This window comes from Diachasmimorpha longicaudata, chromosome 2, assembly GCF_034640455.1.
Source record: "Diachasmimorpha longicaudata isolate KC_UGA_2023 chromosome 2, iyDiaLong2, whole genome shotgun sequence".
Lineage (NCBI taxonomy): Eukaryota > Metazoa > Arthropoda > Insecta > Hymenoptera > Braconidae > Diachasmimorpha > Diachasmimorpha longicaudata.
The window spans coordinates 9,409,471-9,430,506 of NC_087226.1; the positions used below are offsets into that span (position 1 = coordinate 9,409,471).

General features: G+C 39.8%; 3 protein-coding genes across 3 annotated transcripts; 2 read left to right on the forward strand and 1 right to left on the reverse strand.

The window, feature by feature from the left end:
• Positions 1 to 218: 218 nt before the first annotated feature.
• On the forward strand, positions 219 to 3,636 carry LOC135159810 (TBC1 domain family member 22B). Its single transcript, XM_064115880.1, has 5 exons — positions 219 to 884; positions 1,238 to 1,877; positions 1,966 to 2,220; positions 2,488 to 2,961; positions 3,129 to 3,636. Exons 1-5 carry the CDS (start codon positions 802 to 804, stop codon positions 3,267 to 3,269), a joined length of 1,593 nt encoding a protein of 530 aa, XP_063971950.1. The 5' UTR covers positions 219 to 801; the 3' UTR covers positions 3,270 to 3,636.
• Positions 3,534 to 17,426, reverse strand: LOC135159796 (uncharacterized). Its single transcript, XM_064115839.1, has 5 exons — positions 17,160 to 17,426; positions 17,044 to 17,079; positions 13,849 to 16,904; positions 3,953 to 13,624; positions 3,534 to 3,763 (listed from the first exon to the last, which is right to left on the reverse strand). Exons 1-5 carry the CDS (start codon positions 17,233 to 17,235, stop codon positions 3,680 to 3,682), a joined length of 12,924 nt encoding a protein of 4,307 aa, XP_063971909.1. The 5' UTR covers positions 17,236 to 17,426; the 3' UTR covers positions 3,534 to 3,679.
• Positions 17,427 to 18,260: 834 nt separating this feature from the next.
• On the forward strand, positions 18,261 to 20,895 carry LOC135159825 (RING finger protein 11). The gene is made up of 3 exons (XM_064115903.1): positions 18,261 to 18,616; positions 18,713 to 18,949; positions 19,133 to 20,895. The coding sequence occupies exons 2-3, from the start codon at positions 18,818 to 18,820 to the stop codon at positions 19,562 to 19,564; spliced, it is 564 nt and encodes a 187-aa protein (XP_063971973.1). The 5' UTR covers positions 18,261 to 18,616; positions 18,713 to 18,817; the 3' UTR covers positions 19,565 to 20,895.
• Positions 20,896 to 21,036: the final 141 nt, after the last annotated feature.

A 21,036-nucleotide genomic window follows, 5' to 3' on the forward strand; every position in this document is an offset into this window, starting at 1 on the left:
TTCTGGTAGGAGTTACCGATGTACTCCGATCCAGTCAATCCTCTTCCACTAATTCTATCACTTGTACTAGTTTTGTACCCGTTTATACTGCTCGTAAGAGTCTCGTTACTTTCTCATATATTTTCTATATAACCCCCAAATAAACTTTATAAAAATTATAATTATGAGGGAGAAAAATTTCAAAAAAGTAATTGAGTGCGATGGCAGCAGGTGGCAGCGCCATCCGTACACTCCAAAGAAAATTGGTGCCATACGTCAAACACCTTGGCGCACCCCAAACTAATTATTTTTTCACTCACGAATTTCGACGGCCCCGATTTTTTTAATTCCCCCGTTCTAACTTCAATGTTTCTGTAAACCGTCCAATGGTTCTGAGTGTCAATAATGACCGCATTAAACTGATTCCGCAATGCCAGAAAATAGTTTTAACCGAGACTCATGGGTATTGATGACGTGTGCCATCGTTCATAATAAAAGTGTCTGTTTTGTAAGAAAATAACATACAGCATTTACCTGAATAATACCAGTGTGGCTCATCGTGCTGTTCGTTCTTCGCAAAGTTATTAATTATTTACACGACTGCCCTGGTGTCAAAATCCTCTTAATTTTGAAGGACCTAACCTTATTAATGAACAAAACAGCTTTGATACTTTGAAGTACAGATGAAAAATAGCTATTCATTTTTAATGTTTCAACATCCCAGCTGGATGTAATATGGTTGTCTGCAGTCAATTTTTTATGGACTCAAATTTCATTGATTGAATACCATTGACTTGATGGCAGTTTGTGATACAAGTGAATATGGAAAATCGAGGGTATCGAGTACCGGGAAACAACAATCAGCCGTCCTTTTGGAAGAAGAATGCACGAACTGTTCCGGGAAGGTAATTATTGACATAATGTTTTTTTACTGATAGAAAGATTCATTCATTTATTGTTGACAGAATGAATCGGGTGAGTGATTGAAACGAATAATTAATAGCCGTCAGCTACTGACGAATGACTAACAATCAAGAGATGATTTGGTTCAACCAATTGATAGTTACTAAAAGCAAATGTTTGGTCTGGCAGTCGTCAATATTCAAAAGCCATAAATAATATTCAGTTAGTTGCCCTATAGGATGATTATTCTGAGGAGTCACCCTAGTTATGAATCACTTTTTAATAAATAAAAATCATTCTATCAGCTTCACAGATAACTAACAAACATTAACCGAACAATTGTATTATGCACTAGACCAAGTCCAAAACAAGACAATCGTCCAAAAGTCTCAGCATCCACTAGCGTTCCAGCACCTGGAGGCAATGGTGGCACTGGAACTGGCAGCAGTACTAGTGCAGCATCATTCAGAGACTTTCAAGAGAGTGTCGATGACGCCTGGGACTCGGGTGATGATGAATTTTGCATGGTATCAGATGTTAAAATATCGAAGAAGGTCAGTCATTCCGCTGCTATGAGTGTGATAAATAGCCATCGTAGTAGTAGTGCTATTGCAGCTAAAGATTATCACTCAGTCAAGAGTCAAGAAATAATCCCTGAGGAAAAAAGAACCGAGGCATTACAGCGACTAGCTGTGCAACCCCTTCACCTCAGAAATGATCGAAATAGGTTTGTTAATTCTGGTGACGACGGGGAAATGGATTTTGGACATTCTCCACATCGAAGTGCACATTTTCCGGGTAGACCGCAAGCCCTCAAACAAACAACACCGGCTAATAAATTTTTTGTACCGTCCAAGGAGCAGGATGGCGAAAGTAAAATTGATAAGTTTCAGAGCCTTCTTGAGGCATCTCTACTGAATCTCGATGAGTTAAGGCAATTGTCTTGGTCTGGAATCCCAGCGAAGTTACGCTCTGTCACGTGGAGACTCTTATCGGTAATATCCCACTCCACAATTATTGTTTTTCTTTGCGGTTGTAATTGATCGACATTTCAAGTACAAATTCCTTCAATCGCTCTTTCAGGAGTACTTGCCAGCTAGTTCAGAGAGACGTCAACAAGTGCTGGAACGCAAGCGCTCGGATTATCTGAATTTAGTGAAGCAGTACTATGATGCGGAGAGAGATGAAGGATTTCAAGATACATATCGACAAATACACATTGATATTCCCAGGATGTCGCCCCTTATTTCCTTGTTCCAGCAAAATACCGTACAGTTGATATTTGAGAGGATACTCTATATATGGGCAATACGGCATCCTGCATCTGGTTATGTTCAGGTAATAAAAATTCATAAATCTAAAATGTAATTTGTCATTGAATTGACATTACGGAAATCCTCAGGTAAGGAATTAAAGCTGTTGATCCAAGAGTATTTAATTTCCCTGTTTGTTCAGCGGTCTTATCAAAAATCTGTAAGAATCTCGTTGCGTTTTACTCATTAACTGTTATTAGAGTAATTTTACTTTAAAGAAAGAAACAAATGAGAGAGTAGAGAGCATTTATTTATTCTGCTAAAAAATCCAATAATGAGAAATATTTTTCAGGGTATGAATGATTTGGTAACACCATTTTTCCTGGTGTTCCTCCAGGAGGCAGTTCCAGCATCAGTCTGGCAGGACATTGAAAATTACGATGTAGCCTCGTTAGACCAGAAACAACGAGATATAATAGAAGCCGATAGTTTCTGGTGTCTCTCAAAGTTCCTTGATGGTATCCAAGATAATTACATATTTGCGCAATTAGGAATTCAGCATAAGGTAAATCAACTCAAGGAGCTCATCCAAAGGATTGATGCACCTCTTCATCAACATTTACATCAGCATGGTGTGGATTATCTTCAGTTCTCCTTTCGATGGATGAACAATCTATTGACTAGGGAAATTCCCCTTCATTGTACCATACGCCTTTGGGATACGTATCTCGCTGAGTCTGATCGTTTTGCTTCTTTTCAATTATATGTTTGTGCTGCTTTTCTTCTGCGGTGGAGACGTCATCTCTTATCTCAACCGGATTTCCAAGTACGTGATATTTTTCATTCGAACAATAAACTATCCATATTCAATTGAAGAACACACTTTTCACAATTTAAATGCATAAATGAAGAATTCAAAAATAGAATGAATAATCAAGCATGTAATTTTCCATATTTTTCAATTTTTCTAATCTTTATATATGTATGTTCAAGGGACTAATGTTAATGCTGCAAAATTTGCCAACACAAAATTGGTCAGACTCGGAAATAGGAATTCTAGTTGCCGAAGCCTACAAATTAAAATTCACATTCGCTGATGCACCGAATCATCTGCAGGCAAATGATCCCAGATGACCAAATCCTAAATTATCAAGGGACCATGAAAAAATAACTGCAGTTACTACAGTTTTAGCAAAGTGATACTGCTTGGTCACCGCTCGTGTCATTTTTATATCTTCCAATTTTGGATACTTACCATTGACATAATCACCAATGTCTTTAACTTCATCCTGTCATCGATATTCTTTCTTTATCATCGTCAACTTGATGCCCCATATATTATACATAAAGATATATGATAGAGGTAAATATGATATTGTCGTTATTATACTATTGGTATACAAATTGAACATTAGAAAATGGTTTTATATGACACATGTGAAATATTATAAATTTGATTTAACAATGTAATTATTTCAAATATAATACAAACTGAAACTCATGAGAGTTGTGATATTGAAGAGAATATATGTATATACGTTAAATTAGTCTTCTACATCATCAATTGGAAGGTAGTCGGCGTCTATCTGTTGGAGAACTGAGAGTGTGTCGTCTTCATTGAATGTTTCCTGTGAAGAAAAAAAACTTATTTTTACACCTTTATTTACTCCATTTCTTAATGCCATTTCTTCATTGAGCATTCAAAGTGCTGTGGAAATATCAAGGGAAACTTAAACTTCATAACAAAAAGCATTAATATAATTGAAAGAAAATCTTATAATGAACATTCAGCTGATAACTCATGAAAAAAAACTTACACTGACATAATCGACGTACGTCGGCATCGGGTATAGACAAGACATACAGTCCATATATGTGACGCCATCATTATCTGCAGTGCACTCGCAATTTTGGCATGGGCTAGGCGATGCTGTTGCTGCAACTCTTTTTGCAAAGACAGTGGCAAATTTCTTGACTGCGATAGGTTTCTCAAATCTCAACTTATTTCCACTGAATATCGTTCCATTTGACTCTAGAGAGAGTGGTGTACAGTATCCCAGAGCACTCTTAGACAATTTAACTTGACGCCTGAGATCGACGTCACCAGTTAGAACCTTTACATCTTTCCTGGTATAAGATTTCGTTGCGTCGAGACCATAGAATGTTTTACTGAGTCTCTGTTTACTGAAATTAAAATCTCCATCCATGAGAATGTGAAGGGTAGTTTCATGCTCGAGAAGTACTTGATTAATAACAGAATATTCGAACGTCTGGTTCTGGGGTTCACAGTGTGAACAGGGCATCAGGATGAACGTTTTGGATACACCAGCTCGGAAAACTAATTTCGAGGCGAATGCTATCGCTCCAAACACATCTTGATTACCATTTCCAACTCTAATTGTATCAAAATAATCAGAGAATCTCTCAACATTCTGCGTAAATATGTTATTATCAAGAATAACACTTCTGGGTTGATCATAAACTCCGTCACCACCGAAAGTCACGAGAGCCCAGCGATTATTTTTCAGTCCACTATCCAAGAGTTCCTTGCTGATCTGGCTCACGAGGGTATTAATACTACGATTCTGTTTTATATCGTAATTACAACTCTTCGCCTCGACAATAAAGACAATATCCGTGGACTGGGGCACCCGATTATCCTCTAATTTTTGGAACTCTCCCTCGGGAACTACAGAGCCATCACTCATAGGGCAGGAAGTACACGTGTCTGGAATCCTTAAAAACGTATCGTAGAAGCCACATATCTGCATGTAAGATATCGCTAATGTACAAGCCTCAGCCACTGATCTTGAATTTGCACATGTTGTTGCATAAAATGCAGGATCCACTACGGCAAAACAGTCTCCAAATTCGGAGCTCTTGTTGGAGAAGATATTCTCACAGAATTTTCGGGCATCCTTATCAGAATCTCCAGTTGTTGCTAGATTCCTGAGTGGTTGGGAATTATTTTCCAATTGATTAGTGTCTGGGATTCTCCAGCTGTTTGCAAAACTGAGAATATCAGTTGCAACCACTCCATTCGACTGAATCATATCGTCATAACGTTCATGGTTCATTGTTCCTAGTAATCCAGCTGTTTTTCCGAAGTACCATCCAGCCAATTCCAGGACACATACATCGTATTTAAGATTACATTTGAGATTGAAGAGCCCTCTCTTCAATTCAACAGTTACAATACTCTCTTTTTGATGAACAAATCCCATTCCATTTTCTAATTCCATTGGAAGTCGGAGGGAGTCATTGGAATTGTGAATGAAAACGGTATCAGTGAACACATTTATTTCAATTTCCTGCGGCCCAGAGAGCACGATAATCTTATATTTTACTGTGGAATTAGCATCTACCACTGGCGAATTATCGTAAGATATGAGAACAGCAAAATCACTCGCTACAAAATCACTGGCCAGCAGATAAGTTCCATTTCCAACGAAATCATAGTGATAATCATCGAATGTCACGTAATGTTGATGACCAACGATCATCGCCTGGGCTTTGAAAGGTGGCAGAAGATTGTAAGGATCTGTGTAGGGTCTGAATCGATAGTAGAGCGTCCAGAAAGTTGCATTCGAAGCAGTGAAATAATCACGTAAATCAATGATTGCCCTGTACTCAGGAATTTCCTGGAATTCTGGAGTCTGATTGAATGCGTGCCACGAGACTGGTAATTTTTGCTCCAGACACATGAGTCCAATATTCGGATCGAATATGAATTTAGTCTTTGCCTCTCTGTATTTGCTCTCAGCTTGAAGTGCACTCTGACTAACGTCCATCAACTTCGAATGAATTAATCGTATAGTTTTCTCAACTTTCGCTTGAATGCCAAAGTATTTGTACAAGTAACTAACTCGGTCGTAAACATAATGAATTTTGTCTAGGGCGAAGTGGACACTCGGTAGTTTCTTCAACTCGGAAAGCTCTGTTAATATCTCATCTATGATAGCTTTTAATTCCTTTCCAAAAGGAACCATCGTGAAGTATCGCTCCTGGAGGAACGATATGATGATCGCTGAATACTTTCTAATGTTCGTGATTATGTCATTGGCCTTGATATCCCTGTACAATTTGTCCACATCTTGGGTGAAATTAGCCAATCGGTCGAAATAGGGGGATTTGATGAGTTCGTTCCTACGATCATACAAAAAGTCCAAAATTTCTTTGCTGGCCTTCCAGAGAACTGCTTCTAAATAATGGATAACTCTGATGAACAGTGGTTCTATAGCCTTTAGAATTCTGTTCCACTGTTCATTAATCACTTGAGACACATTGCTCCACAACTTTTGGACATACTTGATGAATGACACGTGAAGATCCTTCACAATTTTATCATATTTCTCAACAATCTTCTCTATAATTTGAGCTATCTGTGAAATTGATTCTCCCTTCAAAACGGCGCTAACAATTTCACAGATTTTTTTATACGCCGCCTTCGTTGCTTCGATGACCCACAGAAGGGAGTTCCGGATGGCTTCCCCTGAGTCTCCCATTATCTCCCAAATTTCGTTGAATATATTCGGCAGAGATTCTATATGCTTCCTCAAAGCCAGTTCATCCATCACATACATTCCCACAGCGACCATATCCTTGATATAAAAATCATTGGCGTTGTAGGAGTCATTCAGATAAATCTTCAGCCTTTCCAAATCATCATCAAGCTCCTTCAGGTTCTCCCAGTCGTTGATGTACTCATACAAATCGTCCTTGGCGTCATCCCAGATTTCGTTGACAGCGCTGATGCTCTCACTCTTGACATAGTACTTCCAATAGTCAACATCCTTACCAAATTCCGTGTAAAGATCAGCCATAGATGTCTTAATACTTTCCACTATATCTCCTTTAAGTTCTGGTCGCCACTTTAGGGTATACGTAACGAGCCTCGAATGATTTAATTTCAGGTAAAACGAGACATCGCTGACAGTCAGATCCCTGTCATACGTTCTCCAGATATTGAGCGCAGCATTTCGAACATCGGGAATGTTGCCGTACATTCTGAGACTGGTGATGGCGTCGGGAGTATAGTTTACCATCATCCAAGTAAGTTTTTCAGGAATATTTAGATAGTAAGCACCAGTGGCATTCAGTGATTTAACCGAATCCGCGATGCTTCCATTGATCCTGTAGATCGGATACATCGGGTAATAAGCAAGATCTAGATGCTTCATTAGATCATTGCTCTCTCGATGGAACTCTACTTGATGCTCAGGGACATCAATTCGCGCGTACAAATGACCCTTCTCAGCGGGAAGGAAACCCCTGCCATAACTCGCATTATGGTACGTATGGAAGAACGACCATGAGTTTCTCGTCACTGATCCAAAGACATCTAGATTCAATCTTGTCCTTGGATGATTTCCCTGTACCAAATAGGAGTATTTAACTTCTTTCGGGGTAGTGCTGTCATCTTGCACAATTGTGGACAGTCTCCCGAGTTTTTCAGGGTCCTCAGAGTAATCGACTATAATCGTCGCATTCAGCAACATCTTGCCGTTCCGTCTATGCAAATATCCAGCCAAATTAGCGTCTTTTGTCAAGCTGGGATGTTTCAAGGTAAAATTGAGGAGCTGTTTGTCAGACGCCCCCTCGATATTCTCTGTTAGATTCTTCCATTCAAGTCCAGCTCCAATTGTCCTCTCTTTCTCATACTCGAAAGGTTCTTCCCCCGGGGGATACGTTTTATTCCAGGAGAGTTTGCCCTCTGTATTGAACTCGTGACTAGTTATCATATAAGATCCATCTATCGTGAAATTCCGATGGGGATAAGTAATATCAATGATGATTAACTGATTATCCATGTCTTCAGTAGTTTTGTTGACAATATTGAGCCTATATGCCGTCCAGGCATCTTGAGCTAGCTCCAGCCGGCAATTGTGGTTGAATTCCCCAGGAAGCACCTGATAATCCGTCCGCATTTTAACTGTCTTATTAGAACTCTCGGCTTGGAGTTCGATATCCTGTCCTTCATGAGTTGTTCTGATTCGAGATTCCCCGGAGATGCTGAAGGCAGTGCTGTTATCAAGTCTGTACACATGTCCTCTTCTTGATTCTAATGTTGGGTAATTAGTTCCAGCATTCCCAGCGCTATATTCGAACTGATTGACGTAGTCAATCCCCAGCGGTTGGAAAGGATTCTCCAAAGTGATTTGTATTGTATCTTTCTCGAAACCTGCACGAGATTCACTCTTGGAATTATACTTCGCATCGAGAATTCTTTCTTTATTGTAATCCAATTGAGCTCCTCCAGTAGTCACCTGAGGCTTCTTCTTGTATCCATAGTTGAGTTCAGCTACATGGCGAGTGCTCAGAGGAATCTCCAGATGAACCATCCCATCAAGATTAGAATTCAGTCTCTCACTTTGGTAAGAGTAATCGGAGTTAATGTAGGCAGTGTCATTCGGCCAGAAGACCCTGACAAATCTCTTGTTCCGCCTCAATGTCGTGAGGACGACGAAGTCACAGGCTGCATAAGAGAACTTTGGGAATGGAGTTGTGACGTTTACCGTGCCATTAATATTGTTCAGGCTGTCGTATGATATGCGGGCAGTTCCGACTTTGGTTGCCGATGGGTAATAAATGTCGGCATCAAGAAGACTTCCGTGACTCTCTCCTCCATCGTAAGTCAACAGAATGATCCCAGTCTCTTGTTCAATAAATTTCGGGGTATATAGGGAGTACTTCAGTCCTATTTTCGGCCCTTCGAATGTGGCATTGAAGATGTTATTGATAGATTCCCCCAGTGATTTACCCCAACTCAATCGTAAATGAGCATCAATGTTTCGTTCGGCAAATAAAATAGATCCGTCAGTCGCGTAATTGGTCTTTGCCTTCGTTGCGGTGTAACCAACAACGTATTTCGCATCTCTCAGTCCACGATTAGAATGGTAGCTTAGTAATATCTGATGATCGTCGTCGTCTGGGGGTGGAAGTCGAACGAATATTATTCCATCGAAGTTTTCAAGGTTTTTGTAACTGACAGTTGCATTCGTGATGCATCTCCAACGATCTCCATTGATATTCATGTCGAAGCCAGTATTCATGTTTGTGTAGCCACTCTTCGGGTTCTTTAAAAATACCTCCACTCCAGCTGTCCTCTCATTCACTGAACCTTGGATTTGGAGCAGCATGTCCACCATGTACATCAGTTTCCAGGCGCAGTTCAAGTGATAGTGATCGTCATTGAGGTGATGGCTGAGGCTAGTGACTCCGTTGTCCGCTCCCAGGAGGACGTTCCCGGAGGTTTGGAGCTTCTCTAGCCCTTGTAGCGGTGATTCTGCACGTATGTAGAGACTTGTATTTCCGTTGGCTTGGATATTTGCATTGGCTTCTAAGTAATACTGAATTATTTGTGGGCTTCCGTCAGAGTGAATGATGCCATATGAAGTCTCGAAGATGATATTCCAGTTGAGCACGTTGATGTATTTCACTGTAGAACTGACATTCATTATATCACTTCCTACTTGGAAATTTACTCCGTAATTCTCCCTCGTGATTTGTAAATTCACTTTATGCTCATCTCCATGTTTTTCATTCGAAATTAAAATTGCTGTGTCCATGGAATCAATTCCTGTCTCGCTTTTTTCGAAATTTAATTGTCCGTTGACACTATAAACATCAGAATCCTTCATATTTATCAATGTTCCAACAAGTTTGTTTGATTCATCCACTGTTCCATTGAATTCATATGCCATCTCATTTGGTCCAGACAAATTAATTTGAATAGAACCGGTTGGTTCATGAGTAACTAATATGTTGTACTCGCTATCATGATGATGTTTAAGTCTAGCCTTAATCTGATGCGTCTTATTCTGCGAAAAATTACTGGGGTAAGACAAGTCCAACTCAGCACTGGGTAGGGACGGAATCCAAGTTTCCAGATCTAGAAAAATCCTTCCACTTTCTTCTGACTCTCTTTCCCAAGATACTTGCACTTTACATGGGGCTGTCTTCACCTCCTTCATTTCAATCCAAGCCTCGATCCTCTTCTCATTCTCGCTGAAGTCTTTTTTTAGAATAACCTTGGTCTTTGGAATAGTTAAAACTGGGGAAGTCACTCCCACAATGACCACTCCATCGAAGAAATGATCTTCTAATTCCATGAACCCACTGAAATGGGCAACACTCTCATTGGTGTGAATTTCAATACTAGATTTGAAGATATTTTCATCGTGCTCATAGGTCCCAATTGCTTCTATTTGTTTAAAGAAATTCAGGGGTGTTTTTAATTTCACCACCAGCCTGTGGTTCTCTGAGGAATCCTCCTCTCCCTCAGCATATGAATAATTGCCAGTCAATCCAATATCAATCCAGTGTGAAGAGTTAGCGGAGATGATGCGATGCACGTTCAATTGGTTGTCCAAGAAGTAGACAGAATTCTCCATATCCACTTTGAAAATATAATTGTAGTGGATCTTAGCTGCCCAGGAAAATGGTGTTGTAATCTCAAGAATATTTTTCATATCGAAGAAATCTTCAATAGTAAATTTGTCGTTGAGAACGATAACTCCATTAGGAATTGTGAGGATTCCAGTGGCTTGATACACAGTCCCATCTTTATCGACATCCAAAGTGCCAATAATTGGTGCAATAACAGCCAGATTCACTTCAGCATCTCCATGCCAGCTGAAATCATCCTCATGAATCAAATCAGCTCCATCATCCGTCAAAAGTTCTAGTCCTCGAGCAGTAATTTTTGGTCCAGAGATCGCTTTTAACCCGACTTTCGTTTCTACAACTCTAATTGAAAATTCCGTATCGATAGCGTATTGCTTGCGCATTTGATCGTTGAAACTTGGAATAATAAGTTTAGCAACAACTCCACTCTCGTGTAGTCCATGAATCGGAGTGAACAAAATATAACTGTAATGGAAATCGGTGATGTTGTGGAAGTGCCAGACAGCTTGGAAGCCAGCAGTGATATTATTATAAGCAACTCTAAAGTCTGCCTCAGTTTTAGCCATTTTCCCAATAATCCAGATCCTCTGGAGTAATTCAACGGGTGTTGACAGTTTCAGCATAACATTGAAATCATTATTGGGATTTGTAAAGACCTGGCAGAAGACTTCAATTCCCAGAGGACCCGATGGACTGACAACCTCTGCTACAACATGTCTATCTTTTTCCGAAATACCAAATCTTCCAGTGATCAGTCTATACTTCTCCAGAGGAGTTGTCAAATTAAATTCAATCATTGACTCTTTAATTCTTGCTAGATCCCCTCGTAAAATGCCCGTGTATTTTCTCAGATCAATTTCTGCACTTGCTGCACCTCCAAATTTCCAATTGGGCTCCCACCTCAACTGGAATTTCACGTCACCATTGTTATATTTAGTTAAAGGAGTTGCAAAGACAAGATTGCCCGTTAGAGTGATATTATCTCCAGATCTCGAAGGTGCTTCGATACTCCAATTACTCTTGATATCAATGACGTTGTCCGGGCTGTATTTAATAAGAAGTTTCGAATCCATACTCGATGTCTGGTCATTTCGAGAGAGTCTGTGCGTGATATTAGCTGTCATCCAACCCATGTTATGAATCGTACTGATCAATCCACAATCAGCTTTATACTCGTCCCCCATAGTATCCAACTCATCATGACTAGCCAGTAGATGAATCAGAAAAGTCTCGTTATCCTGCCAGTGTGCGTCACAATTGAGTCCCAGTGTTCTGTCTGTCCAGTTGTATTTAGCATTCAAACTAGTCTTTCGCCAGCTCTCGAAGGGCGTTAATATATGTCCATTGAATTTAGCCGAGTTCTTCCAGTTATCGGTATCGAAATCAATGTCCACACCAATCTGTATGATACTGTCTGGGTCCCAGACAACTCGTCCATCGAGAATGTAATTATTACCATTTATCATGGCGAGTAAACCCGAAGTCGTGAAGAGTCGTCCAGGATACGTCACCATGGCATACGCCGTTAGATTCCGGGAGTAATTAATTCCTGTGTCTTCATAATGTTTCGCCACCTGCAGAAGAGTCGCAAATTTCTGCTCTGGATCGCGATTCACGTCCCATTTGATTTCAATTCCAAATTCTTTATTGGTTTCTTCGTTGATACCAGTGAGAATCAGGTGCACGTCCCTCCAACGATCCAGATGAATCTCCATCCTGATCTCCCGTTGTACATTGAAATTAGCAGTAACTGCGTAAACATTATTCTTGTACCTCACCTCGGCGAACGTAGCGAAGTGCCCCAAATGGACTTGCGAATGCTCAAACTTCAGGGCGTATTTATCAGCATCCACATACTCAACATTGATGTCTAATTTGATATCTGTCAGATCTCGATAGAGTTTACAGTTAATCAAGATATCCCTCGCTAAACTCGGCGATCTCACAAGTAACTTTAAATTGTGACTGACAATCCGTGCGGTTCCAGTTATTCCAGCTACTCCTGAAGATCTGTCAGCATAACTACCACGCATAGTGATGTTGTGACCACTGAACCATGTGCCACTGAAGTCGATATCGTATTCTCGTCTAGCTTTCTCCGTTATTTTCACATGCATGATCAAAGACTCTAGATTTGGAATTGTCATATTCACATGTGCCTCGATTGCGTACATGTTTCCTCTAGGAGTAATTAAGTGAACATCTAGCGTGATCTCTTTTCTCGGTGCATATCTCACCAGGAAGTGGGTCTTCGATGTGGGACCAACCGAAAATGTCTGGATACCAACTTTAATATCGAGATTTTGAATTGGTTTGGTGAGGGCGAAATATGCGTTGATCTTAGCTTCTTCACTCTGGAAATATGCCTTGGAATGAGTTAGGACCAATTGAGCTGTTAATTTGTGCCGATCGTCCTTGAGGTGTGGCTTTCCGTTGATTTCCAGGTGAAGTTCAAGATGGCCTAGGGCTTGCTGATACCAACTATTGATAATGGCATTCAAGTGGGGATAAGCACTCGACCGAATTTTTAGATTCGCCTCTCTATGAGTTAATGTCTTCGTGGATTTATTCGTCAATGAAATTTCTACTTGAAGGGTTTCATTTCTCATTGTTTGTTGGAATTGATAATCTAGTTTGACTTTCCCGGTTAAACTGGTCTCCCTGGTCATGATGTTGCCCAGGACGCTGCTCTTGACTCTCTTCGTTTCAAAAATCAGATTGATGTCGCACTGGGAGATGTTGTTCTTGTGAATGTCTTTTATGGTTCCATGGAGCTCAGCTACTCGCTCTCCGTTGATGGCGAGATACATTTTCGGGCTGTAAAGGTAGCCGTACTTAACTTTGTCACGGATATAGCCCAGGCATCCTTGAAGGTGCTTAGTGCCGTTGATGTCTAGGCCTATGTCGATCATGGCTTCGTTATCAGTACGTTTGTATGTGCCCTTCGCTACTAAACTGTTACCTGCGGATGAGAGGAGCAGACTTACGTTTCGATTTGGAGCATCGAACATAAGAATTGCACTAGCTTCTCGATGGATTTTCGAGCCTGGAGTGTCAAATGCCAATTTTACTGTGCTCTCCGTCTGAAAAGGGAAGTTTATCGCATGTCGTAAATATCGCTGCAGAACTATCTGATTGTCTACTGCTATTTTCTATCCTACATATCCGAAAAAAATGTAGAAATATTTGAGAATTCCGCGGATAATTTCAGTATTTTAAAAAATTAATTGTTCAAGTTCTGCTTCAATCCCATCCATGCCTATAATTAATAAATATCCCTCATGCGAAACCATAAGTGTTTACTCACTGGTGATGCATTCCATTTGTATTCAAACAAATAGCTCTCGGCAGTGGGATCGGCCTTGATGATAGAGGTCCTCAATACAGTTGGTCCATTGAGTAAAAAGTATGAAGCATCAGTGATTTCCGTAGTATTTGGAAATTGATAATCCAGACACAGCTTGAGACCGATCAACCGTTCCAGAACTGGCCAGCTGCATGTTGTATTGGCAAAGTAGACAGGCGGATGTCTTAACGAGCCTATCGCCGATGTTTCCGTGGTCGTTGCCTCGTTCCCGTTCACCAATAAAATATCAGTCCTCATGGAGAAAACTTCCAGCTGACGATTCGGCAGCCCCACATTCAGTCTAATCAGTTCCATTCCTTTGACTTCTAGCTTCAGTCGTACAGCACTCGAGGAATAGATGTTACTTCTGAGTTTGATGGCAGCACTTTTGTAAAATGCATCTACAATCATCTTCCCAGTGACGTCAACGCTGACACTGGGAGCTAGATTGCCAGTGAATTCAATTTCAGTTTTTTTTGATGACTTCCCCGCGTCCAAGAGACCGGCGAGTTTGAGATTGCAAGCGGCAGACCCCGTGAGATCCAATCGCACTGGTAATCCTGCCATTGTTGGTACGATATAACTTGAATCCAAGAACATGGCAGAATTATCATAACGTAATTCTTTGCCAGAGAAAAGTTTTAGTATTCTGGTCCAAGGATCTAACGCGAGTATATTTCTAGCAATATCGTCTTTTCCCCTCAATGTCTTGAAATCAAGCTCGTTTCCAAATATTTTGTAAGATATGCTGATCCTAGGATCATCAAAGTTGTTGTCTATGATATTGGGCAGACGTTTCACACTGTCCAAAATAGCATTTACATCATCAGGAGATCTGATTTTCCGGAGAAAACTCGCAATGTGACGGGAAATTTTCTCATTGGCGAGTGGCCCATCAGGACCAAAGAACTTTTCCGCGTAATATTCCATTCCCTCCATACGTACTGTAGCTTCAAATACATGAACAGACTCTCCAAATAAGTCCAAGGAGACATTGAATGTCAATGTTCGTGGAATATAAGATTTAGAAGAGAATATGACATTACTCTGGAATGTTCCACCGACGTTGTACTCCTCCGAGAAAAAAGATGTCTCATAATTTCTTGAATATTTCCTGGCGTCACTGTTGAACTTGTCCCCAAGATCGCGATCTGTCAGCAAACTCTGAATTTCAATTCTCGTTGGTGACGATGATGCATGTAAATTAGTTAAATGACTCCATACAAATGAGCCAACTTGATTGACTGGTTCGTCTCTCAAAATGCCTTTTATCGTTTTTATAACATTGTAATCTGGACAACGCATGACTTGTAAGTAAGAAGCTATTCTTATCTCGGGATCATAAGTGATGTTTCGATAGAGTTCCAAAAAAATTTTATCCCTAGTATCTTGACACGATGGTAGCCGTCTATGGGCCTCGATAGCAGCGAGTCTCATCTCCATCGGGAGAAATCCCCCTGCATCGTTGACACACGTCTCAAGCTTTCTCAATATTCCTTCAGTCTCCAGTCCCATATTACCAATCGCTTTCAGCGCCTCCAAAGTCTTCATGTTCTCTTGTAATTTATGAGATTGAGGAGCACAACCTTTTTCTATAGTGTCTTCTAATCTAGCGATGAATTTATTTATGCCAGTTCCTTCGATGGACAAACAATCGTCATTCTGGAAAAATCCCCCCGTCTGCTCTCGATGTCTCCACTTCTTCATAGCAGCGTCATTTTGACAGAATGCTCGGACAACCGCTGAGTAGACTAGAGTTAAATGTGAGTCAGGCATATCACGCTCCAATTCCAGAAGTGAGAGTAATGCTGCAACTGTTGAGGCATCAGGACGAGGAACAAGAGCGATGGCTGTTACCCATTTATCGCTCCTGTCCTTGTCCACCATTTTTTTGGACATCGTGTCTCTCATGACTTTGAGGGAAGCCCCAGAACCGATGAAGGGAAGAGCATCCAGGATATTCCTTTTACCCCCTGTGCAGATACTGTCAGCTTGTTGCAATAATTGCGATAAAGAGGAATGATGGAGAGCCCGTGCTGAGTGAACAAACTTGGTGAACATCTCCGAGAACTGTTGCTCTAATTGACCACTAGATCCTAGAAGACACATGCTCTTTAGAAGATCTCTCGAAGTTCTCATGTCTGAATGACTGGATTTGCCTATTGATACCTCTGATGAATGATCATACAAGAGATTCGTTGGAACTATGTGATCGTAATTAATCATCGTGTCGTCCTCATCTTCATTGTCAAACCTTGAGTAACCGTCTTCCTCCGTCACTTCCGCGATTAACACGAGTTCTGAATTGATAGTTGTCTTAACAGCAGCATCACGATTCGACAGGGCTTTCAACGTGTGGCTCTCCCTGCAGATGACACTTTCATAAATATTATGATCGATAACAATTTCACAGTTCATGTGAGACTCAAGTAGGCCGTTCTTCAAGTGCTTCCTGGGACTGGTGTAGCCGCTGGATTGAATTATTGATAAATGTTTACCCCGGTTGGAACAACTGTCCAAGTTCTTGATCTTTGTGATGATCAGACTAGTCTTTCTGGCCTCGTGAAGTCTGTATCGCGTGTTGCAAATGCCGTTGACATCCATTTCGTTGTCGTGATGATCAACGTCAAATCTCTTCATGGAATTTTGAAGCATCGACAGAATACCGCGTTTGATGTTGAGACTCCAGACGGTGTCTTTCGGATGGGGACACAATTCTCTAACAATTCCATCCTCAAAGGCAAATCGTAGACTATATTTTTTAAGCTGTTCTTTGAATTTCGTCTCAGCTCGATCCGGATACTGAGCCTCCTCCTTTGATTTCACACGCTGTGCAATAGTCGAGTCAGTGATACGAAGATCTGCTTCACAAGGTGTTGTGAATTCAATTTCTACTGATGATGTGATAAAGAGATTCGATGCTGTTGATTCATTTCCGAGATTAAGACTCACATTGACATTGTGATTATAACGATAGACTGTTCCTACGTTGAACTTGAACTTGGGTTTGTCATCTTCTACAAACGAACGGAAATGAAAATTAAAAAGTCAATAGTGTAAAGTAAAAATTAATAAACTATCTTGCACATGATATAATGATATTCCTCCGCCACTAGAATCGTTTCACATTTCAATTTGAACAATTAGTTTACTTACTTTTGCACTTTGTTCGTCCACATTCTTGCGTAGTTTCTGAAATTCAAGATCAATGCTTAAATCATTGCAATTATTGCGAAACGTAATCGATAGCATAGACTAGTAAACAAGTGTACCTCGTTGAATCGTCACTCCGACGAAAAGAAAAATAGTCAGCAACTGAAGACACCGCGATCCCCTGAAGATCGTCATGTCGATCAGTCTTAGAACAACTGCCTCCCAATGATGCAAATAAGAGCATCAAGATTGGCAGTCTGGATCGGCAACTCTCTTTCTCCGACTGATAATCCACTAGTCAGTTAAATAGACACTTCCTGTTTCCAACGAGACCATTGAGAGAATGATTTAGCGTCCACGCGTTAATACCAATGAGCGCGTAAAACTGACAATGCTACCAGTGAAACACTGATCTCATATTCTCGACCCCAACTTCAGGCTCAAAGGTCTTAACGCACTGTGGTTACAAGGGCTGATAGGTCATCGTCTTCATGATTAGATAAAGCCCCGTGTCAATTGTACATCACAGTTACTCGTATTCAAAGATACTATGCGCCTCATTCATTTTGTTGAGTAGTTTTTGAGATTATTGCTGGGGCAAATAAGTTTTCAGGCGAGTGGGAAAATCTAAGTGATTCATAGACAAATAATACTATCAAAGTCCAATTTATTTCCTCTATCATTTTCTTAATAGTCACAATTACAAAATTTTAATGAAGAAGAATCATTTCCTCGTTTTGCTAAACCATTTTACTGTGTGCAGTCGGCATAAAAATTTTAAGTCGATTCGTTTATTTTTGGAACGAAAAATGATTCGATAAAAATTTTAATGTTTTTTTCAAAATAAAGAAGAATGTTGAATGATTCATAGACAAATAATGCAATAGAAAATTTCACTACTTCATTTACTGTTTTATTGCAATGGACAAAAAATATTATATCAGAATTATTTATTTGAAAGTTTGGAAGAGTGGATGAGCCTGTAGATATGTTACTCTCACATGAACCATTAAGTATCCACGTATTATATTTAGAATAAAAATCAATATGGCCTTCAACTGCGCTTATTTATCTTCATAAAAAATTCATTGAGAAAACAGATAAATTCCTGCTTTATTTCATTCAAATACACATTCAAAAATTTTTCTACCATATCGACGTGGAAGGCAGCTGATAGTTCCCCCTTCACAAGCCTAATGAGTGAGAGGGCAGCTATAGACAATATCGCTCCGGAAAGTTCCGAGTCAGGGAGAGAAAACAAGATACGGACAGGGAAAGACGGGGGCAAACAAAGGGGCTACGATAGACACGATGGATAATCGCGTATTGTCCTATATTCACTGGACTCTCAGTGAATTCAAGTGCCAGTGAGACACAAGCAAATTTTCATTGCCTCGAGGAACACCAAGACCACGGTTATGATAACGAGTGATTATCTTGGGCACCTCTGGGTTGGTAGTCATCAGCTGTAGAGGAATACCGAGTCAGCTGATGTCTAGTGAATAGTGGCAATGGTTACCTCTCTAGTGTGTCAATCTAACTCCCAATTAACGAGACAGTGATGAGCACTCGTCGAGTATGTGAGACGACTCAACATCATTAATTAAATCACTAGTTGTTGCAATTTAGAAAAAAAAATTCTATCATGTTATCTAACGGTGGATTTACTAAGAGTCAACAACGGTGAGCAGGGAAGAATTGGAGGCCCCATAGGGACGACGTCATTGTCAGGCGACTTGTTACCTCAGGCAAAGTGACTACTTTACATTTAAAAAAAATGGGTAATTGTCTGAAAAGTGGGAGCAGCGGCCAGAATGACAATGCGAATCTCCTGACTAACAGTTCGGACCCAGGAGTGACAGGCAGTTCGTCTCAGGATCCTCTCAGTGCTCGAGCAATGCCTTACAACGTAAATATCATTCATCAAAATTCATAACTTTCCATTCACATTCCTGGATGACCTCATAGAGGCCCCCCATTTGTTAATTTTCTTATCTCAGACGTGTACTGTGTCAATCAATGTGCCCTTAGTACAGGTCATTTTCAGCCACAATAAATCACTTTGTGTTTTTCTTTTCTAATTTCCATGCAGGAAATGATTGACTCGCGATATTCGATAGCAACAACCAGAGGGAGACACATGCGTTCCACAGAATCAAGTATCGGTATGAATGTCGGTCATGGTATCGGTAGTAGTACAATTGGTACCAGAGGAACAACAACAACAACTGGTGGACTGGTAACATCAAATACAATCAATGATGATGAACAGCAAGTGAGAATTGCCAAGCGCATTGGACTCATTCAACATCTACCAACACGTGAATACGATGGTACGAAGAAAGGTGAATGCGTAATATGTATGATGGAACTCACTATTGGCGAGTCTGTACGATATTTACCGTGTATGCATACGTATCATGCTGTGTGCATTGATGACTGGTTGCTGAGATCACTCACATGTCCTTCGTGCATGGAGCCCGTTGATGCTGCACTCATAAATTCTTATCATCCGACTACTTAGTTGCTCGACTGAATTCGTTACTTCTTGGAGTAATGCCACAAGTCCAAGTGACTAAATCTTATTATGTTACTGAGTAAATGTAGAGGGTCTCTGATGGTAATTTTAGGAGACTGAGAAGACGGTCAGGTAGATTAGGAAAGGCATACACACGAGTTGAAATTTTTTCGTACGTGATTACGTGCCCGACAAATATTCATCTGGCTCTTTCTTCGAACGAGGTAGCTCACGACATTAATCAGGAGAAATTTTAAATTTGATAATTTCGGAGTAGTTGAGGATCATTTGATCAGATAAACAAAACTTTTCCAGCACCAACGAGTGTGCTCCTGTCTAGAAAATATTCTCTGCTAGATTCGCATGAACTGGATTCAAATATATTTTTTCATAGCAGTGGAACGAAGATTGAATTTTTCTAGATTTTATTTGCAACTCATCAACGGTAATGTTCGGACTCATTTGTGAAAAACTGCTTTTATTGCTAATAGATCGGAACAAAATGAAAAATTAAAGAAAAAAACATGAATAATCTAACAAGTGCGATGAATGTCCCGTAAAAAGTTCGAACCAATGTCATTTTATTTTCATAAATGAGGTCGCTTACAATATATTTTTCATAGTGGATTAAAGTCGTTTTACTAAAAAATCTGCCGACCAAATAATTTAAAAGGTACTAGATTCTGTCGTAAAGCGAAGAACAAAATCTTAAAACTGAAAAAAAAACAGTGTAATTTCACTATGGCGGTGTCGAGTTGTTGACGATTAAAACCCACCATCCTCCCTATAATATTAAACAATATATATTATTCCCGTAATTTGACCCTCTATGAATTATGCCGGTTGTAATTATGATTTAATAAAATAACACGGAAGAGGAACAAACAAATGACCGCATCTGTGGATGCCCCCAGTTGTGATAAGAAATGAAACTAACAAGATGATTTAAATAAATAAACCTGCACGCTGCTATACAGGCATTGTTTCCAAGTAAATATTAAAAAATGCTCGTATGAATGCTTGGCTTACTACATTTAGTTGTATTAATAATCGTCATTGAAATACTTTATATAACAGTTAAGGTGAGAATGGAAGAAAAAGAGCTGTGAAATAGTGATTTGTTGATAAAAATTAATTATATGAACACTAGCTGTACGAATTCAATAGAAAATTTAATACAAATGAGTGAGTCGACCGATGTGAATTGCAATGATATTGAACTATTGGCACTGATTAATTTACCTGTATCTATCAAAATTGTATATAATATATGGAGTACCATGTACGATAACAATTACATATTGGAGAGAAACAATAAAAACTTGGAAGTAATTTAAGCTCGAGAGATCAAATTATTTTCTTCTTAATACCATTTTACAATTCTAGGAACAATATACATTTCAACAAAATGGAAAACATATTCTGAAATACTTTTTTCAATTTATTTTTTCATTCATTCTAATAATGCCTGGAAGTTG

Bases quoted from the DNA above. Each gene is read 5' to 3' on its own strand.
- LOC135159810 (XM_064115880.1), top strand. From the start codon at position 802: ATGGAAAATCGAGGGTATCGAGTACCGGGAAACAACAATCAGCCGTCC. The intron at 2,221-2,487 runs GTAATAAAAATT...AATATTTTTCAG, and splicing joins CTGCATCTGGTTATGTTCAG to GGTATGAATGATTTGGTAAC. The intron at 2,962-3,128 runs GTACGTGATATT...TGTATGTTCAAG, and splicing joins TATCTCAACCGGATTTCCAA to GGACTAATGTTAATGCTGCA.
- LOC135159796 (XM_064115839.1), bottom strand. From the start codon at position 17,235: ATGACGATCTTCAGGGGATCGCGGTGTCTTCAGTTGCTGACTATTTTT. The intron at 17,080-17,159 runs GTACACTTGTTT...CTTGAATTTCAG, and splicing joins CGGAGTGACGATTCAACGAG to AAACTACGCAAGAATGTGGA. The intron at 16,905-17,043 runs GTAAGTAAACTA...GTTCGTTTGTAG, and splicing joins TGGACGAACAAAGTGCAAAA to AAGATGACAAACCCAAGTTC.
- LOC135159825 (XM_064115903.1), top strand. From the start codon at position 18,818: ATGGGTAATTGTCTGAAAAGTGGGAGCAGCGGCCAGAATGACAATGCG. The intron at 18,950-19,132 runs GTAAATATCATT...ATTTCCATGCAG, and splicing joins CTCGAGCAATGCCTTACAAC to GAAATGATTGACTCGCGATA.